Source organism: Carcharodon carcharias, chromosome 4 (genome assembly GCF_017639515.1).
Source record: "Carcharodon carcharias isolate sCarCar2 chromosome 4, sCarCar2.pri, whole genome shotgun sequence".
NCBI classification, from domain to species: Eukaryota; Metazoa; Chordata; class Chondrichthyes; order Lamniformes; family Lamnidae; genus Carcharodon; species Carcharodon carcharias.
The window spans coordinates 115,976,532-115,989,508 of record NC_054470.1 but is presented as its reverse complement, the minus strand read 5'-3'; the positions used below and the strand labels follow the sequence as shown (position 1 = coordinate 115,989,508).

The 12,977-nt window shown below is 42.5% G+C and overlaps 1 protein-coding gene across 1 annotated transcript; it reads left to right on the top strand.

Annotated features, from left to right (window-relative positions):
- The first annotated feature begins 4,462 nt into the window (after positions 1–4,462).
- foxe1 (forkhead box E1) lies at positions 4,463–8,424 on the top strand. The gene has a single exon (XM_041186552.1). It carries the CDS (start codon positions 4,517–4,519, stop codon positions 5,621–5,623), a length of 1,107 nt encoding a protein of 368 aa, XP_041042486.1. The 5' UTR covers positions 4,463–4,516; the 3' UTR covers positions 5,624–8,424.
- The last annotated feature ends 4,553 nt before the right edge of the window (positions 8,425–12,977 follow it).

The following is a 12,977-nucleotide window of genomic DNA, read 5'->3' as shown; positions in this document are numbered from 1 at the left end:
TAAGGAAGACCAATGTCCACATGAGTGAAAACAGACACAAGAAAATGCTTGAAGTCGTTCTTTCTCAGAGCGTGAAGGGTTTGAATAAAGGTTCAGTCCAGCTTAATCACTGAAGTGTCTGATGTTTGAGCGGCTACGGAAAGTCACGTTCGGCCGTTAATCTTACTTCCAAACGAAGCCCTTAATATCACACGTTAACGGCAATTTAGAACGAATCAATTATAATGTGAAAATTCACCATGTAAACAATCGGACATGGTGAAAATACAGAACAGGTAGATCGGCATCTATCAGATAGGAATGGGCAGTTAGGTTTTAGAAAAACTGCAAAAAGCGTGGTTTGATTTATATTATTTTATCTTATTACCAGTATTTAAACAAGTTTAACTTTAATATTAGCGGCTACGCAATGCGAATGTCCATAACGCGTATAAACAGGTAAAACATTCTGATAATAATGACAATACTCTTCAATTTTCCGTTCTAAGTTAATTTTCTCCATTATCCTATCTCTGCATGGTAACTAAACGCGCTATTGTGGATGTAAACTCTTAAAAATATACATAAAACATTCAGTGCGCTACCTGTATGGACTGTATGTTGTTTAATGAATTCCGAAAAGTGCGTAACATTTGTGGTTTAAAAGTTTTGAGATGATGATGTGAAGAAAATAATAAACGCTTAAAGAAATATAAGCGTATTTTTGTTTTATTTTGGTTTAAATGATAGCATAGAGCTGCTGTCTGAAATTTGTTTACATCCGCGAGAAATTCTGTTGCAATTTAAATTTGTTACTCAGTTTAACTCACTTTTCAGTCTTATTATAATTGGAAGGGAACGGTTTCCTTGTTGCTACCAGTGAAATTTGTGTTTTTTTAAAGCAGGGCCCTGCAGCTCAGTCCTTGGCGGATCCACTCCATCCCAACAATCTTACAGTCCAATGTCTTTCTGCAGACCTGACCTCTACTTCTGAATATCCATCCCGTCCGCGCCGCTAGAGCCAGGACTTTCATTCTCCACAAACCTCTGGTCTCTCGCTCATTCGTTTTTATTCATTCACGGGATGCGGGCTTCGCTGGCTGGGCCAACATTTATTGTCCATCCCCTAGTTGCCCTCAAGAAGATGGTGGTAAGCCGCCTTCCTGAACCGCTGCAGTTCCTGTTGTATAAGTACACCCACAATGCTGTTAGGAAGGGAGTTCCAGGATTTTGACGGAACGGCGATATATTTCCAGTCAGGATGGTGAGTAGCTTGGAGGGGAACTTCCAGGTGGTGGTGTTCCCATCTATCTGCTGCCCTTGTCCTTCGAGATGGTAGTGGTCATGGGATTGGAAGATGCTGTCTAAGGATCCTTGGTGAATTCCTGCAGTGCATCTTGTAGATGGTACACACTGCTGCTACTGTACGTCGGTGGTAGAGGGAATTAATGTTTGTGGATGGGGTGCCAATCAGGTGTACTGCTTTGTTCTGTTTGGTAGCTTCTTGACTGTTGTTAGAGCTGCACTCGTAAGAGCAAGTGGAGAGTATTCTATTATCCTCCTGACTTGTGCCTTGTAGATGGTGGACAGGCTTTGGAGAGTCAGGAGGTGAGTTACTTGCCATAGGATTCCCAGCCTCTGACTTGCTCTTGTAGCCGCAGTATTTATATGACTAGACTAGTTCAGTTTCTGGTCAACGGTAATCCTCGCAATGTTGATAGTGGGGGATTCAGTGATGGTAATGCCATTGAATGTCAAGGGGTGATGGATAGATTCTCTTTTGTTGGAGATGATCATTGCCTGACACTTGTGTGGCACAAATGTTATTTGCCACTTGTCAGCCAAGCCTGGATATTGTCCAGGTCTTGCTGCATTTGGGCATTGACTGCTTCAGTATCTGAGGAGTTGGGAATGGTGCTGAACATTGTGCAATCATCAGCGAACATCCCACTTCTGACCTTATGATGGAAGGAAGGTCATTGATGAAGCAGCTGAAGATGGTTGGGCCTAGGACACTACCCTGAGGAACTCCTGCAGTGATGTCTTGGAGCTGAGATGATTGACCTCCAACAACCACAACCATCTTCCTTTGTGCCAAGTATGACTCCAACCAGCAGAGAGTTTCTCCCCTGATTCCCATTGACTCCAGTTTTGCTGGGCTTCTTGATGTCACACTCGGTCAAATGCGGTCCAACCGCTTAAACAAAAGCCTTCTGGAATCTTACCTTCGCCACCAAGCTTTGGGATGGTTCTCTCTAACCTCCCTCTTTATGGCTCAGGCATCCCTTAACTACATCCACCCTAAAGCGCCTCGGCTCGTTTTCTTAGATTAATTGGTGGGTTTCATAAATGCAAATTGATATTATTGTTGCCATTGAATAAAGTAAAGGTCCTAAGCTAGTGTTACATGTTTAAAGCGAGCGTGTTGCTGAGATAACTACGTGTCTGTGTGTGTGTGTGTTCTCTTTTGGTATAAAAGATTTTTAACAAAGATTCTTCGCGTGAATTCAATTTCACTCAGTGGTTTATGAAAGCTTTGACCTACCCAGAATAATGGAACAGTTGGTTGGACGGTTCGTAACCGCATCGCGCGTTGAAAAATCTGAAGATTAAGTTAAGATCAGGCAGGTTTTTTTTTCTCTCTGTCTTCTTGCCCAGCAATCTGCCTTCCCCCGACTGGATAAGCAGGTCGAGGGATTAAGTGTATTTGCAGAGAAAGCAGGTTAAGGCGGTGAAAGAGAGTGGGGATGGGGGTGGGGGGAGTTGTTGGCAAGGATCACCTGCCGAAGTCCAAAAGAGATTTTCAACCTTACAGACTGCGGCTTAGAATGACCAAGCAAACTGCGTTACAGCGGGGAAAAAAATCCCAATTCTTCCCTTTCCTATTTACAGAGTAAATTTGAATATTTCGAGAGCTTTATGAAATGAGGCCGTAGGTTATTATATATATATATATATATCAGTTTTCGTTACCGTCCGAGAATGATTCGTTTCTTACCTTCCCCAAGTTGTGGCTCACATATGTCATCTCCTGTGTAAGGTCTTTTTCGAAGTCGCTTGGCCGTTCATCGTGGCCTTTCCCGGCCTCCATTTTAATACGGATCAGTTTAGAATGGTTCTTTCAATGTCCACGTTTTCCGGTGACCCCAGTTCGAGACGCAACAAATGCTTATTCTGGGATCTTCTAGGAACTTCCCAGACCTAAGATCTGTAAACCAGCCCGCTTGCTTGGTGATTAACTAGTTTATTTTTTTTAAGTACAGTATCCCTCCGGTTCATTATTAGAAAAGCCAGCTTAGTTTAAATGTTGTTATAATCAACCTCATTGACCCTGGATGTGTTATGAGCCCTGTACCTTTGAGGGGCCGCTATTTATCGAGTTAGTTTACAAGTTTGTTAATAGTGAAATTATATATATATAATATATATTTCCGTACTTTCGCGGCAAGGTAATACTAATCTTTAATGCCTATATGTATTTATTCGTGATTACTATCACTTTGCCGCCGAAGTACTGAAATGAATAAAAATACACAGGTTTTCTTGGAAATGAAAATGAAACACGCCGGGAGGAAGTAGCATTTGGAAAGAGGCAAAATATATGAATAAGTCTCGTGCAGATTCCTGGTCATATTTATTTAACTCAAACCTTTCAAATTCGACCAACTCGAAACGTGCAGTTACAATCATAGCTGTAGCACTGACTGTGATAGATATTAAATATGAAAAAGCTGCTTTTAAATTCGCCAACGTTTGTGAGCTGCACATTTGGTTAAATAATATTATGCATCGAATGTTTATCAGTGGGGAACATTTCAATGTTGTGACTACCAGGAGATGCGACTGTTTTAAGGGGGAGTTTTAACTGGTTTAAAACAACCCCTATTCAAATCGAACGAATGGACTGTCCCCGTTTACCAGAAGTCTTTATTATTAAATTTATTAATTATAACCGGTTTAAAACTAAATCCGAAATTCACCCGAGACACATTTAGGAGCGATAATTATGTTTCTATTTCCATGATCCAATTATATGGCACAGTAGGAGGCCATACGGCCCATCGTTCCTATTTTGGCTCTTTGATAGAGTTATCCAATCAGTCCCACCCCCCAATCCCCTCCAAATGCTCCCCCTCCCCCCACCCATCCCTTGTTATATCTAGGGCATTCTGTACCTGCTAAAATACCTTATTTGGACGGACAGCGCAGAACAATTTAGACCACACTGCAAATCTGACCAGTCCTAAGCACATGTTAGTTATAAGATGCTGTGGGACATTTGGAGATTGTGAATAGGAAATGTTCCTTCTTTAAGGCGTAAGATTGATTTTAAACACTCTGTGCTATTAACTCCACATCGCATTTCTGGACTTGGCATATGGGAATGGGTGTGCTAATCTAAATGACTAGCAGGGGGAGTGACTGCTGACTGGAATTAAGAGTGGATCGCACACGGCGCTGTGTGCGAAGGAGGGTAGGTGCTTGAGGTGCCTGCGTTGCTTTACCCGCTCTCCGGTTTCAATGTGATGCTGCAGGAATGACAGCCGAGAATCAGCAGTCACCCTCGGCAGCCTGCTGTGTGGTCAGTCGGAGCCAGCCAATGGTGAAAGTAGAGCAGGAGTCAGCCGCTTGCACTGCCAACTCGGCACCTTGTCGCCCTGGGGAGCTCCCCCGGGGAAGGAGGCGCAAGCGGCCCGTCCAGAGGGGCAAGCCTCCCTACAGCTACATTGCGCTCATCGCTATGGCAATCGCCAACTCCCTGGACAGAAAGCTGACCTTGGGCGGGATCTACAGGTTCATCACAGAACGGTTCCCCTTCTACCGCGAGAATCCCAAGAAATGGCAGAACTCCATCAGGCACAACCTCACCCTCAATGACTGCTTCATCAAGATCCCCCGAGAGCCAGGGCGGCCGGGCAAGGGCAACTACTGGGCACTCGACCCAGCCGCTGATGACATGTTCGAGAGTGGCAGCTTCTTGAGAAGGAGGAAGAGGTTCAAGAGGTCAGATGTTACAACCTTCCCGACCTACCTGCACGAACCCGGCGTCTTCGCTCCAATGCAAGTAAGCAAATCTCACACAAGACCCATCTATGCCAATATGAACATCAATCCCAACTACCCTAACCAACTTGCTCCCAATGCACCTCTCCATTACTCGCCATCGCCCTCGGCGTTCAGCAATGGCCAGTCCAGGATGTTTGGTTTCTGTAATCTGAACGGGGAGCTGGCTCCAGGGACAGATATGACACAGCATCCTCCCAGCACGTTCCCTTCAGAGATCACCCCAGTTTATACCACCTTTGGAGGCACCGCTTACCAGACTCAAGCCTGCAATGGAGCATTCTATTCCAGGCCCCCTAACGCAGTGCCCTATACCTACACGGGATCCAGTCCGCGTCTCCCCATGAGCCAATCCACTTGCTGCTTAGCCAACGGCCAAATGTATGGCGCCTCCAGCCGCTTGTCCATCCCTACCTCCTCCATAAGCAACGAGTCAATGGAGCCCTTTGGGAGAATCTCTCCAGCCCAGTTCCCACCTGTACGACAGTGTAGCAGCAACGGGCAGAGCAGCTGTACAAGTGCACACATCCGGCACACAGCTTACTGTGGCAATATGGACGGGATTGTTTATTCCACTTAAACACCGATAGGTCCTTCCTGGTGAGTTCCGACATGAACAGAGTTAAACTGCACAGTCGTTGCAATTAAAACAATTTGGCATCTTATCCTCAACCCTTGTGCCAAATATCTGCATGTTATACATTGACGTTGATGTGTGCATTCCAATCCAGCTTAAATACTTGTAATATTTTTATAGTTTAAGATTTATTTTTCTAAAGAAAACTGTTCACCCTTTCCACCGGGACTGAGGATTGTACGGTTTCTGTTATTGCCTGCTCATCAGCGGGGGCAAATTGTCCGTGATTCTTAAGGTCATTGCGGGGTTGGAGTGGTGACCCCGTTCTCCTGTACATTTATCGCCTTCACTCAGGCTCTGACCTCAAGGTGCATTGGCTTTTAACCCTTGAGATGCTCAAAGGTTTCCACACTCAGCATCTGACCAGCTTGCGGACATTGGACAACACACTCGTTCAGATGGACACGAAAAGCAGAAGAAAACGATGTAAAACATTGATATAAAAGCAGAAAATGCTGCAAACACTCAGCAGGTCTGACAGCATCAGTGGAAAGAGAAACAGAGTTAACGTTTCGAGTCCAATATGAGTCTTCTTCAAAGCTTTAGATTTATTTCAGATTTCCAGCATCCGCTATATTTTGCTTTTAAAACATCGATATCAAGCTGCTGTCACCAACTCTTCAACATCAGAGCATCTTCCATCCAACCAGATTACATATTGAATCTCCTGCATGCTGCAGACTTTGCAATATCGTACATTGCTTATAGGTTTGTAGGGTTTTTCTCCCATCGATGGTCAGTTTTGCGATTTAGTGTTTAGTTATGTTTAGAAAAGTTTGTGTAAGAAACTCGATTTCCCCACATTGGGATGTGTTAATTTACATATCAATGCAGTTGGAAAAGGTCCGATTAACCGCCTTGCTTCCCACGGAGTTGATCAAACGAGATTTAATCGATCACTATTTGGAGGGGACATCTTTTAACTTTGATCGAGCAAATAAAACCGGATTTCAATGAACTATTGGGAACTGTGTAAATGCGACGATTCGGGGGCAGGGTGCTAGCTTTCTGGGTCTGTCTGAGGCTGGTGAGGATTCTACAGTACACTGATTGCAAGTCTTGTCAATTTGGTTTCATCTGAAGTACTGATTCTCCCGGAGTTTGATCACGGTATGACTGTAATCGGCTGGCTGGCGTAAAGAAAAACTCCTTCATCTTTAGATTCATGACGTTGGTTAGGGCAGTTGAGATGTAAGTTGGATCTTGCAAAACGTTGTGAATTATACATAAAACTCGTAACAAAAGAAGGTGTGCATTGCGTTTTATCGCGCATTAGCACATGGCCAACAGTTTTTTCTTGTACAGGGTGACGCATAGGCAGGATTGTGCATCCTGTAGTATACAGTCTGCAGAATACTGAGGGGGAAAGGAAGATTCTCATTTAAAACAGTTCTGCTTTACAGCCAATGAAGAACTTAGTGAAGTTGAATTGTTACAATTAGGAAACGTGGCAGCCACTTTGTGTTCAGCAAGAGCTACCTCAGAGGGAGAATTCGCTGAGTAACGCTCAGAATAACACACATTCTGTATGTAGTACAGGGAGCACGGAGCATGGAGTAGGTCACAAGGTAGGAACACGTCAAATACCTGAGGTTAGATTCCTTTTTACACAATCATAAATGCAAGTTAGATTGGAAATATGCCCTAAAGATTTTGTTATGCATTCACTGGATGTGGCCATCAATGGCAAGGCCAGCATTAATTATCCATCAGGAATCGCCCTTGAAAAGATGGCGGTGAGCTGCCTTCGAACCATAGAATCATTATAGTATGGAAGGGAGGCATTCAGCCCATTGAGTCCTTGCCAGCTCTCTGCAGAGCAATCCAGTTCACCCCATTTCCCCACACTCTATCCCTTTAGTCCTTAGTTTGCTTCTCTCAAGTGCCCATTCAATTTCATTTTGGAATCATTGATCATCTCCACTTCCACCACCCTAGTGGGGAGCAAGTTCCAGGTCAGTACCATTCACTGTGTAAAAAAGTTCTTCCTCACATTCCCTCTGCATCTCTTGCCCAAGACCTTAAATCTGTGTCTCCTAGCGCTTGAACCATCAGGCTAATGTGAACAGTTTTTTTTCTTTAGTCTACCTTATCTAAACCTGTCATCATCTCTATCTCTACACCTCAATCAAATCTCCCCTTAATCTCAATTGCTCCGGTAAGAACGCCCCCAGTTTCTCCAACCTAGCTTTGTAGATGAAATACTTCAACCCAGAAACCATTCTGCTAAATCTCCCTCTGCACCATCTCAAGGACCTTCACATCCTTCCTTAAACGTGGTGACCAGAACTGGTTGTGGCCTAACCAGAGCCTTATAAAGGTTCAGCTTTTGTACTGTGCCTCTATTTATGAATCCATGGTCTCAAATGCTTTGCTGACCACTCTTGCAATATGTCTTGCCATCTTCTAAAGATCTATGCACATGCACCCCCAAACACCCGATCTGGAATTGCCTCCTTTAAACCTTCTTCTCCTCCTCCGAAAGAGCAGTCATGTTTAATCCCACACCCCAGCCTTTAGTCCACCTTCTTGAACAACTGGAGTCTGTGTGGTTAGACTGTTCTCAGGGTTCTTTTAGGGAAGCAGCTCCAGAATTTTGACCCAGAACAGTTTCAATTCAGGATGGGGTGTGGCTTGGAGGGGAACATGCAGGCAATGATGCTCCCATGTGGCTGTTGCCCTTGTTTTTCTAGGTGGTAGAGGTCAGGGTTTGGAAGGTGCTGTTGAAGGAACCTTGGCAAGCTGCTGCAGTGTATCTTGTAAAATGTAGACAGTACACACTGCTGCCACTGTGCATCAGTGGTGGAGGGAGTGAATGTTTAAAACGGTGAATGGGAGCAGGAAGCTTTGTCCTGAATGGTGTTGAGTTTCTTGAATGTTGTTGGAACTGCACTCATCCAGGTAAGTGGATAGTATTCTATCACACTCCTGACTTGTGCCTTGTAGATGGTGGACAGGCTTTGGGGATTCAGGAGGAGAGTTACGCAGCACAAAAGTCCCAGCCTCTGACCTGCTCATGTTGCATTTATATGGCTGGTCCAGTTAACTTTCTGGTCAATGGTGACCCCAGGAAATTCATGGTGGAGAATGTGACAATGGTAATGCCAGTGAGTGTTAAGGGGAGCTAATTGGATTCTTTCTTGTTAGAGATGATTATTGCCTGGCATTTAAGTGGCACAAATGTCACTTGCCACTTATCAACCCAAACCTGAATGTTGTCCAGGTCTTGCTGCATTTGGACATGGACTGCTTCAGTCGCGAATGATGCTGAACATCCTGCAATCATCCGCGAACATCTCACTTCTGACCATATGGTGGAAGGAAGGTCATTGATGAAGCAGCTGAAGATGTTTGGGCGAGGACACTACCCTGAGGAACTCCTGTCTTGGGGCAGATGATTGGCCTCTAACAACCACAACCATCTTTTTTATGAGGGATAACTCCAACCAGTAGAGTTTTCCTCCGATGCTGATTATGTTAATCACGTAGAATATATTGAAATGTGGCGATATTTCTCCTCTTCAGTATTTATCATTTTCTGTTACTGACCGAATGATTGTTGAAAGGGAGTAGACATAAAAGTTGACAGATTGTCTGGTTTTCTGCACGTAACATACTGCAGAGTGTTTATTTCATCCTATACATTCCTCTCTAAAACAGGTTGCATATCATGTCTTATCCTGAGTGGAATCGGTACCAGGGTTCACTTTATTGATTGAAACAAGGCTTACTTATATTTTTTTCATTCTTTCAGGGGATGTGAGTGTCACTGGCTAGGTCAGCATTTGTTACCCATCCCTAATTGCCCTTGAGAAGGTGGTGGTGAGCTGCCTTCTTGAACCGCTGCAGTCCCTGTGGTGTAGGTACACCCACAGTGCTGTTAGGAAGGGAGTATTATGATGGAATATTTATCCATATTTTGAAAAAAATACTAAGATGTACACTTGGTGTGTCAAAACTCGTTTAGCCAAAGGTTTGTTCCTATTGAATACCAGGTTACTGAAATGTTAATATTCGGAATATTTCTGTCAGGTGAATGTTTCTGTTTTAACATTTTGTGACTGAAAATTACACATGGGTGACTCGAGGCATCGCAAAAAGAGACCTCAAACTGACGGAAATATACAGTTTGAATGACAAGAGTTTGATCACTTCAGGAATATTAGCTTAACTGAACTACAATGAAATATTACTGTTGCACAACGCCCTGCCTACTTTTATTTGTAGTTTTTTTTTAAACTAAACCCAAATTTGTTTCATAATGATATTTTAATTTTCTTTCCACTGCTTAAACAGTTGAAACGGTCAAAGCTCTACAACGAAAAGCAACAATAACCATGTTGATACAGCAGAGCTACATTAGTAAAATGGAGAAGGGGTGAAAAAGCTGTTCATAAAGCGAGGTTCTTCCGATAGCAAACAATGTTCATAGGGCGATTTCCAATTTTTATTATTAGTTTGTGTACTTAGTTAAACTCAGAATTAAGATTTTAACTTGCAGTGATTTTTCTTAAAAATGGTTTACAGACGTTAATGGATTACGGGGCACTTCTGTCACACGAGAAATCTGCATTTTCAATAAATCCGGGTTATTGTGGTTTTAATCGAGTATTGAAGATTTTTTCTTGTAAAGTTTATCAGGATTGGGTTCTAAAGATTTCTTTTTCACACTATACGGACAGCCTAAGAACATTTACTGGCGTTTATAATCTGACGTCAATCCACCACATTGTGGACAGGCACTGAAATGTCCCCCCAGTAGGGAGGGCGATTTCCACCCTGGAATGGGAATTGTAAACAAAAACACAAATTGCTGGAAAAACTTAGCAGGTCTGATAGCATCTGTGGAGAGAAAGACAGTGTTAGCGTTTCGAGTCCAGATGACTCTTCCTCACAAAACAAAAACAGAATTACCTGGAAAAACTCAGCAGGTCTGGCAGCATCGGCAGAGAAGAAAACAGTTGACGTTTCGAGTCCTCATGACCCTTCAAAAGACGATGCTGCCAGACCTGCTGAGTTTTTCCAGGTAATTCTGTTTTTGTTTTGGATTTCCAGCATCCGCAATTTTTTGTTTTTATTTTTGACCCTTCTTCACCCCTTGCATATTTGGATGTCAGAAGAGAGCCGGATCAGCTTGGCTCTGAATAGTTTGCCATTATTCATTGTTGAATCCCAAACGAAAAGAAAGAACTTGCATTTCTATCGCGCCTTTCTTAAGCTCAGGACATGCAAAGTGCTTTACAGCCAACAAAGTTCCTTTGAAGTGCAGTCATTGTCATAATATAGGAAACACGGCAGACAATTTGTGCACAGGAAGATGCCACAAGCAGCAATGTGATAAATGACCAGGTAATCTGTAGTGATGCTGGTTGCTGGGTATACTTTGAAAGGGCCACCAGGGAGATCTCCACTGCTCTTCTTCCAAATAGTGGCTATAGGAACTTTTATGTCCACCTGGGAGGGCAGATGGAAATCAGTTTAATTGGGAAGAATTGCCTCCTCTTACTTTCCAGCAATAGAAAGGACGTGGCACAATTCAAACTCGAAGTTTTTCTCCTCCCCATAACACAAGCAAAAATGACTTTACTACTAATATTGGCACACAGTTTTAACAAAGTTGCTTCACTTGTACCTTGAAGCTTGGGTTAACTTTTTCTCCCATCAACATGCTCTTGCTTTCTTGTGGGCAGCCTTGAACTCAAAAACTGTCCACTAAAAATAGTAGGTTGGTGGGCAAAGGGAATGGAACAGAGGAACAAAGTGTTGGCTGAAGCAGAAGAAGCTTGGAGGGGAATAAAATCAGAGCTTTGCTTCTGCATAGATATTGACCAGGACACCAGGGATAACTCCCCTGCTCATCTTCAAAATAGCACCATGGTATTTTTTTATATCCACCTGAACAAGTAGGACCTAGGTTTAACACCTCACCTTTGACAGTGTTCCTTCAGTACCACACTCAAGCCCTGGAATGGGAATTGAACCCAGAGGCAAGAGTGCTACCAACTGAGCCACAGCTACATAATGGGGTATAACATATTTGTTTGAAATTCTTCCCTTCCCCCATACTAATAACTTCCACTAGCAATAATATAGCACCTTTAATGATAGCACTTCACAGGAATATTATCAAAGAAAGGTTGATACTGAAGAACATTAAAGAAGGTGTTAGTCAGTTTGTTCAACCTATGTGTTTTAAATAGGGTAACCATTGCTAAAATTGTAGACCAATGAATTTAAGGTGAATGTATCACACTTTTTAAAACCTATTATCCTAGTCCTACAACCAATGTATTAGGATCTGTGGGAGTCACATTGCAAATCTAATGGTTTTTTCTGGAAGAGAAGTTTGACCTCAATAAAATCAACTCTTGAATTCTGGTAACTTCAACACTACAATGACTAAAATGTTTGAAATATGTCCCTATTAATAGTATAATTTTGTTTTATCTTCCCTTTTGATTTGTTAAAACAAAATATTAATTTGTTTTTCTTATTAATTGTACCCATTTAAAAATACTTTGTTGTTGATGACACTGGGGAAATCCAGTGTCATTCTTAAGGATTTGTTAGAAGATGATGAAAGTTTACACTATTTCATTGACCTAAAATAAATTGGTTGATTTTTCACCCTACAAGACTGTCATGGTTTGCTTCCTAAAGGAATGGGATTCCATTGGCCCACTGGCCTTTTACACCCCCAACTTTTGAAAGAAATAAAAAAATGCACTTGTGCCCATCTCACCTTCAGGGCATCCCAAATACTTCACCTTAAGGGAGTTACCTTTAAATTGTAGTCACTGTTATTATGTCAGTGAATTATGCCAATGCACAACACAGCAAGATCCCAATAGAAGCAACACACATTCTTGTGTTCCAAATGCATAATCATATGACTTAACTGTAGAATATGGGGGCTAACAGTGAAAACAAAAACTTACACATTGTTCTGAAAAGCAAGAAGGTATAAACAAGCTGCAAGAAATAATCTGTAACTGAAGTTCATGGGCTAGACAGCGGACCCTCAGCACAGACAGAGAGGAAACTACATTTTCTTCCAGCGTACCAGTACCTCATGTACTAATAGATAAACTTCACACAGTGTACATAACATTTTTGTACACATAGAACATTTACTGACATAGGTATGCTCTGACCAAAAATTCACAAGTTAATAATATGATTCAGAGGTAATATGAGGGAAGAACTTCTTCACACAAAGGGTAGTCACAATCTCAAACTTCCTCCCCCAGAAAAAAACTGCTGAGCCTGGAAGTCAATTGAAAATTTCAAAACTGAG

Coding starts and splice junctions, on each gene's coding strand:
- foxe1 (XM_041186552.1), top strand. CDS start 4,517: ATGACAGCCGAGAATCAGCAGTCACCCTCGGCAGCCTGCTGTGTGGTC.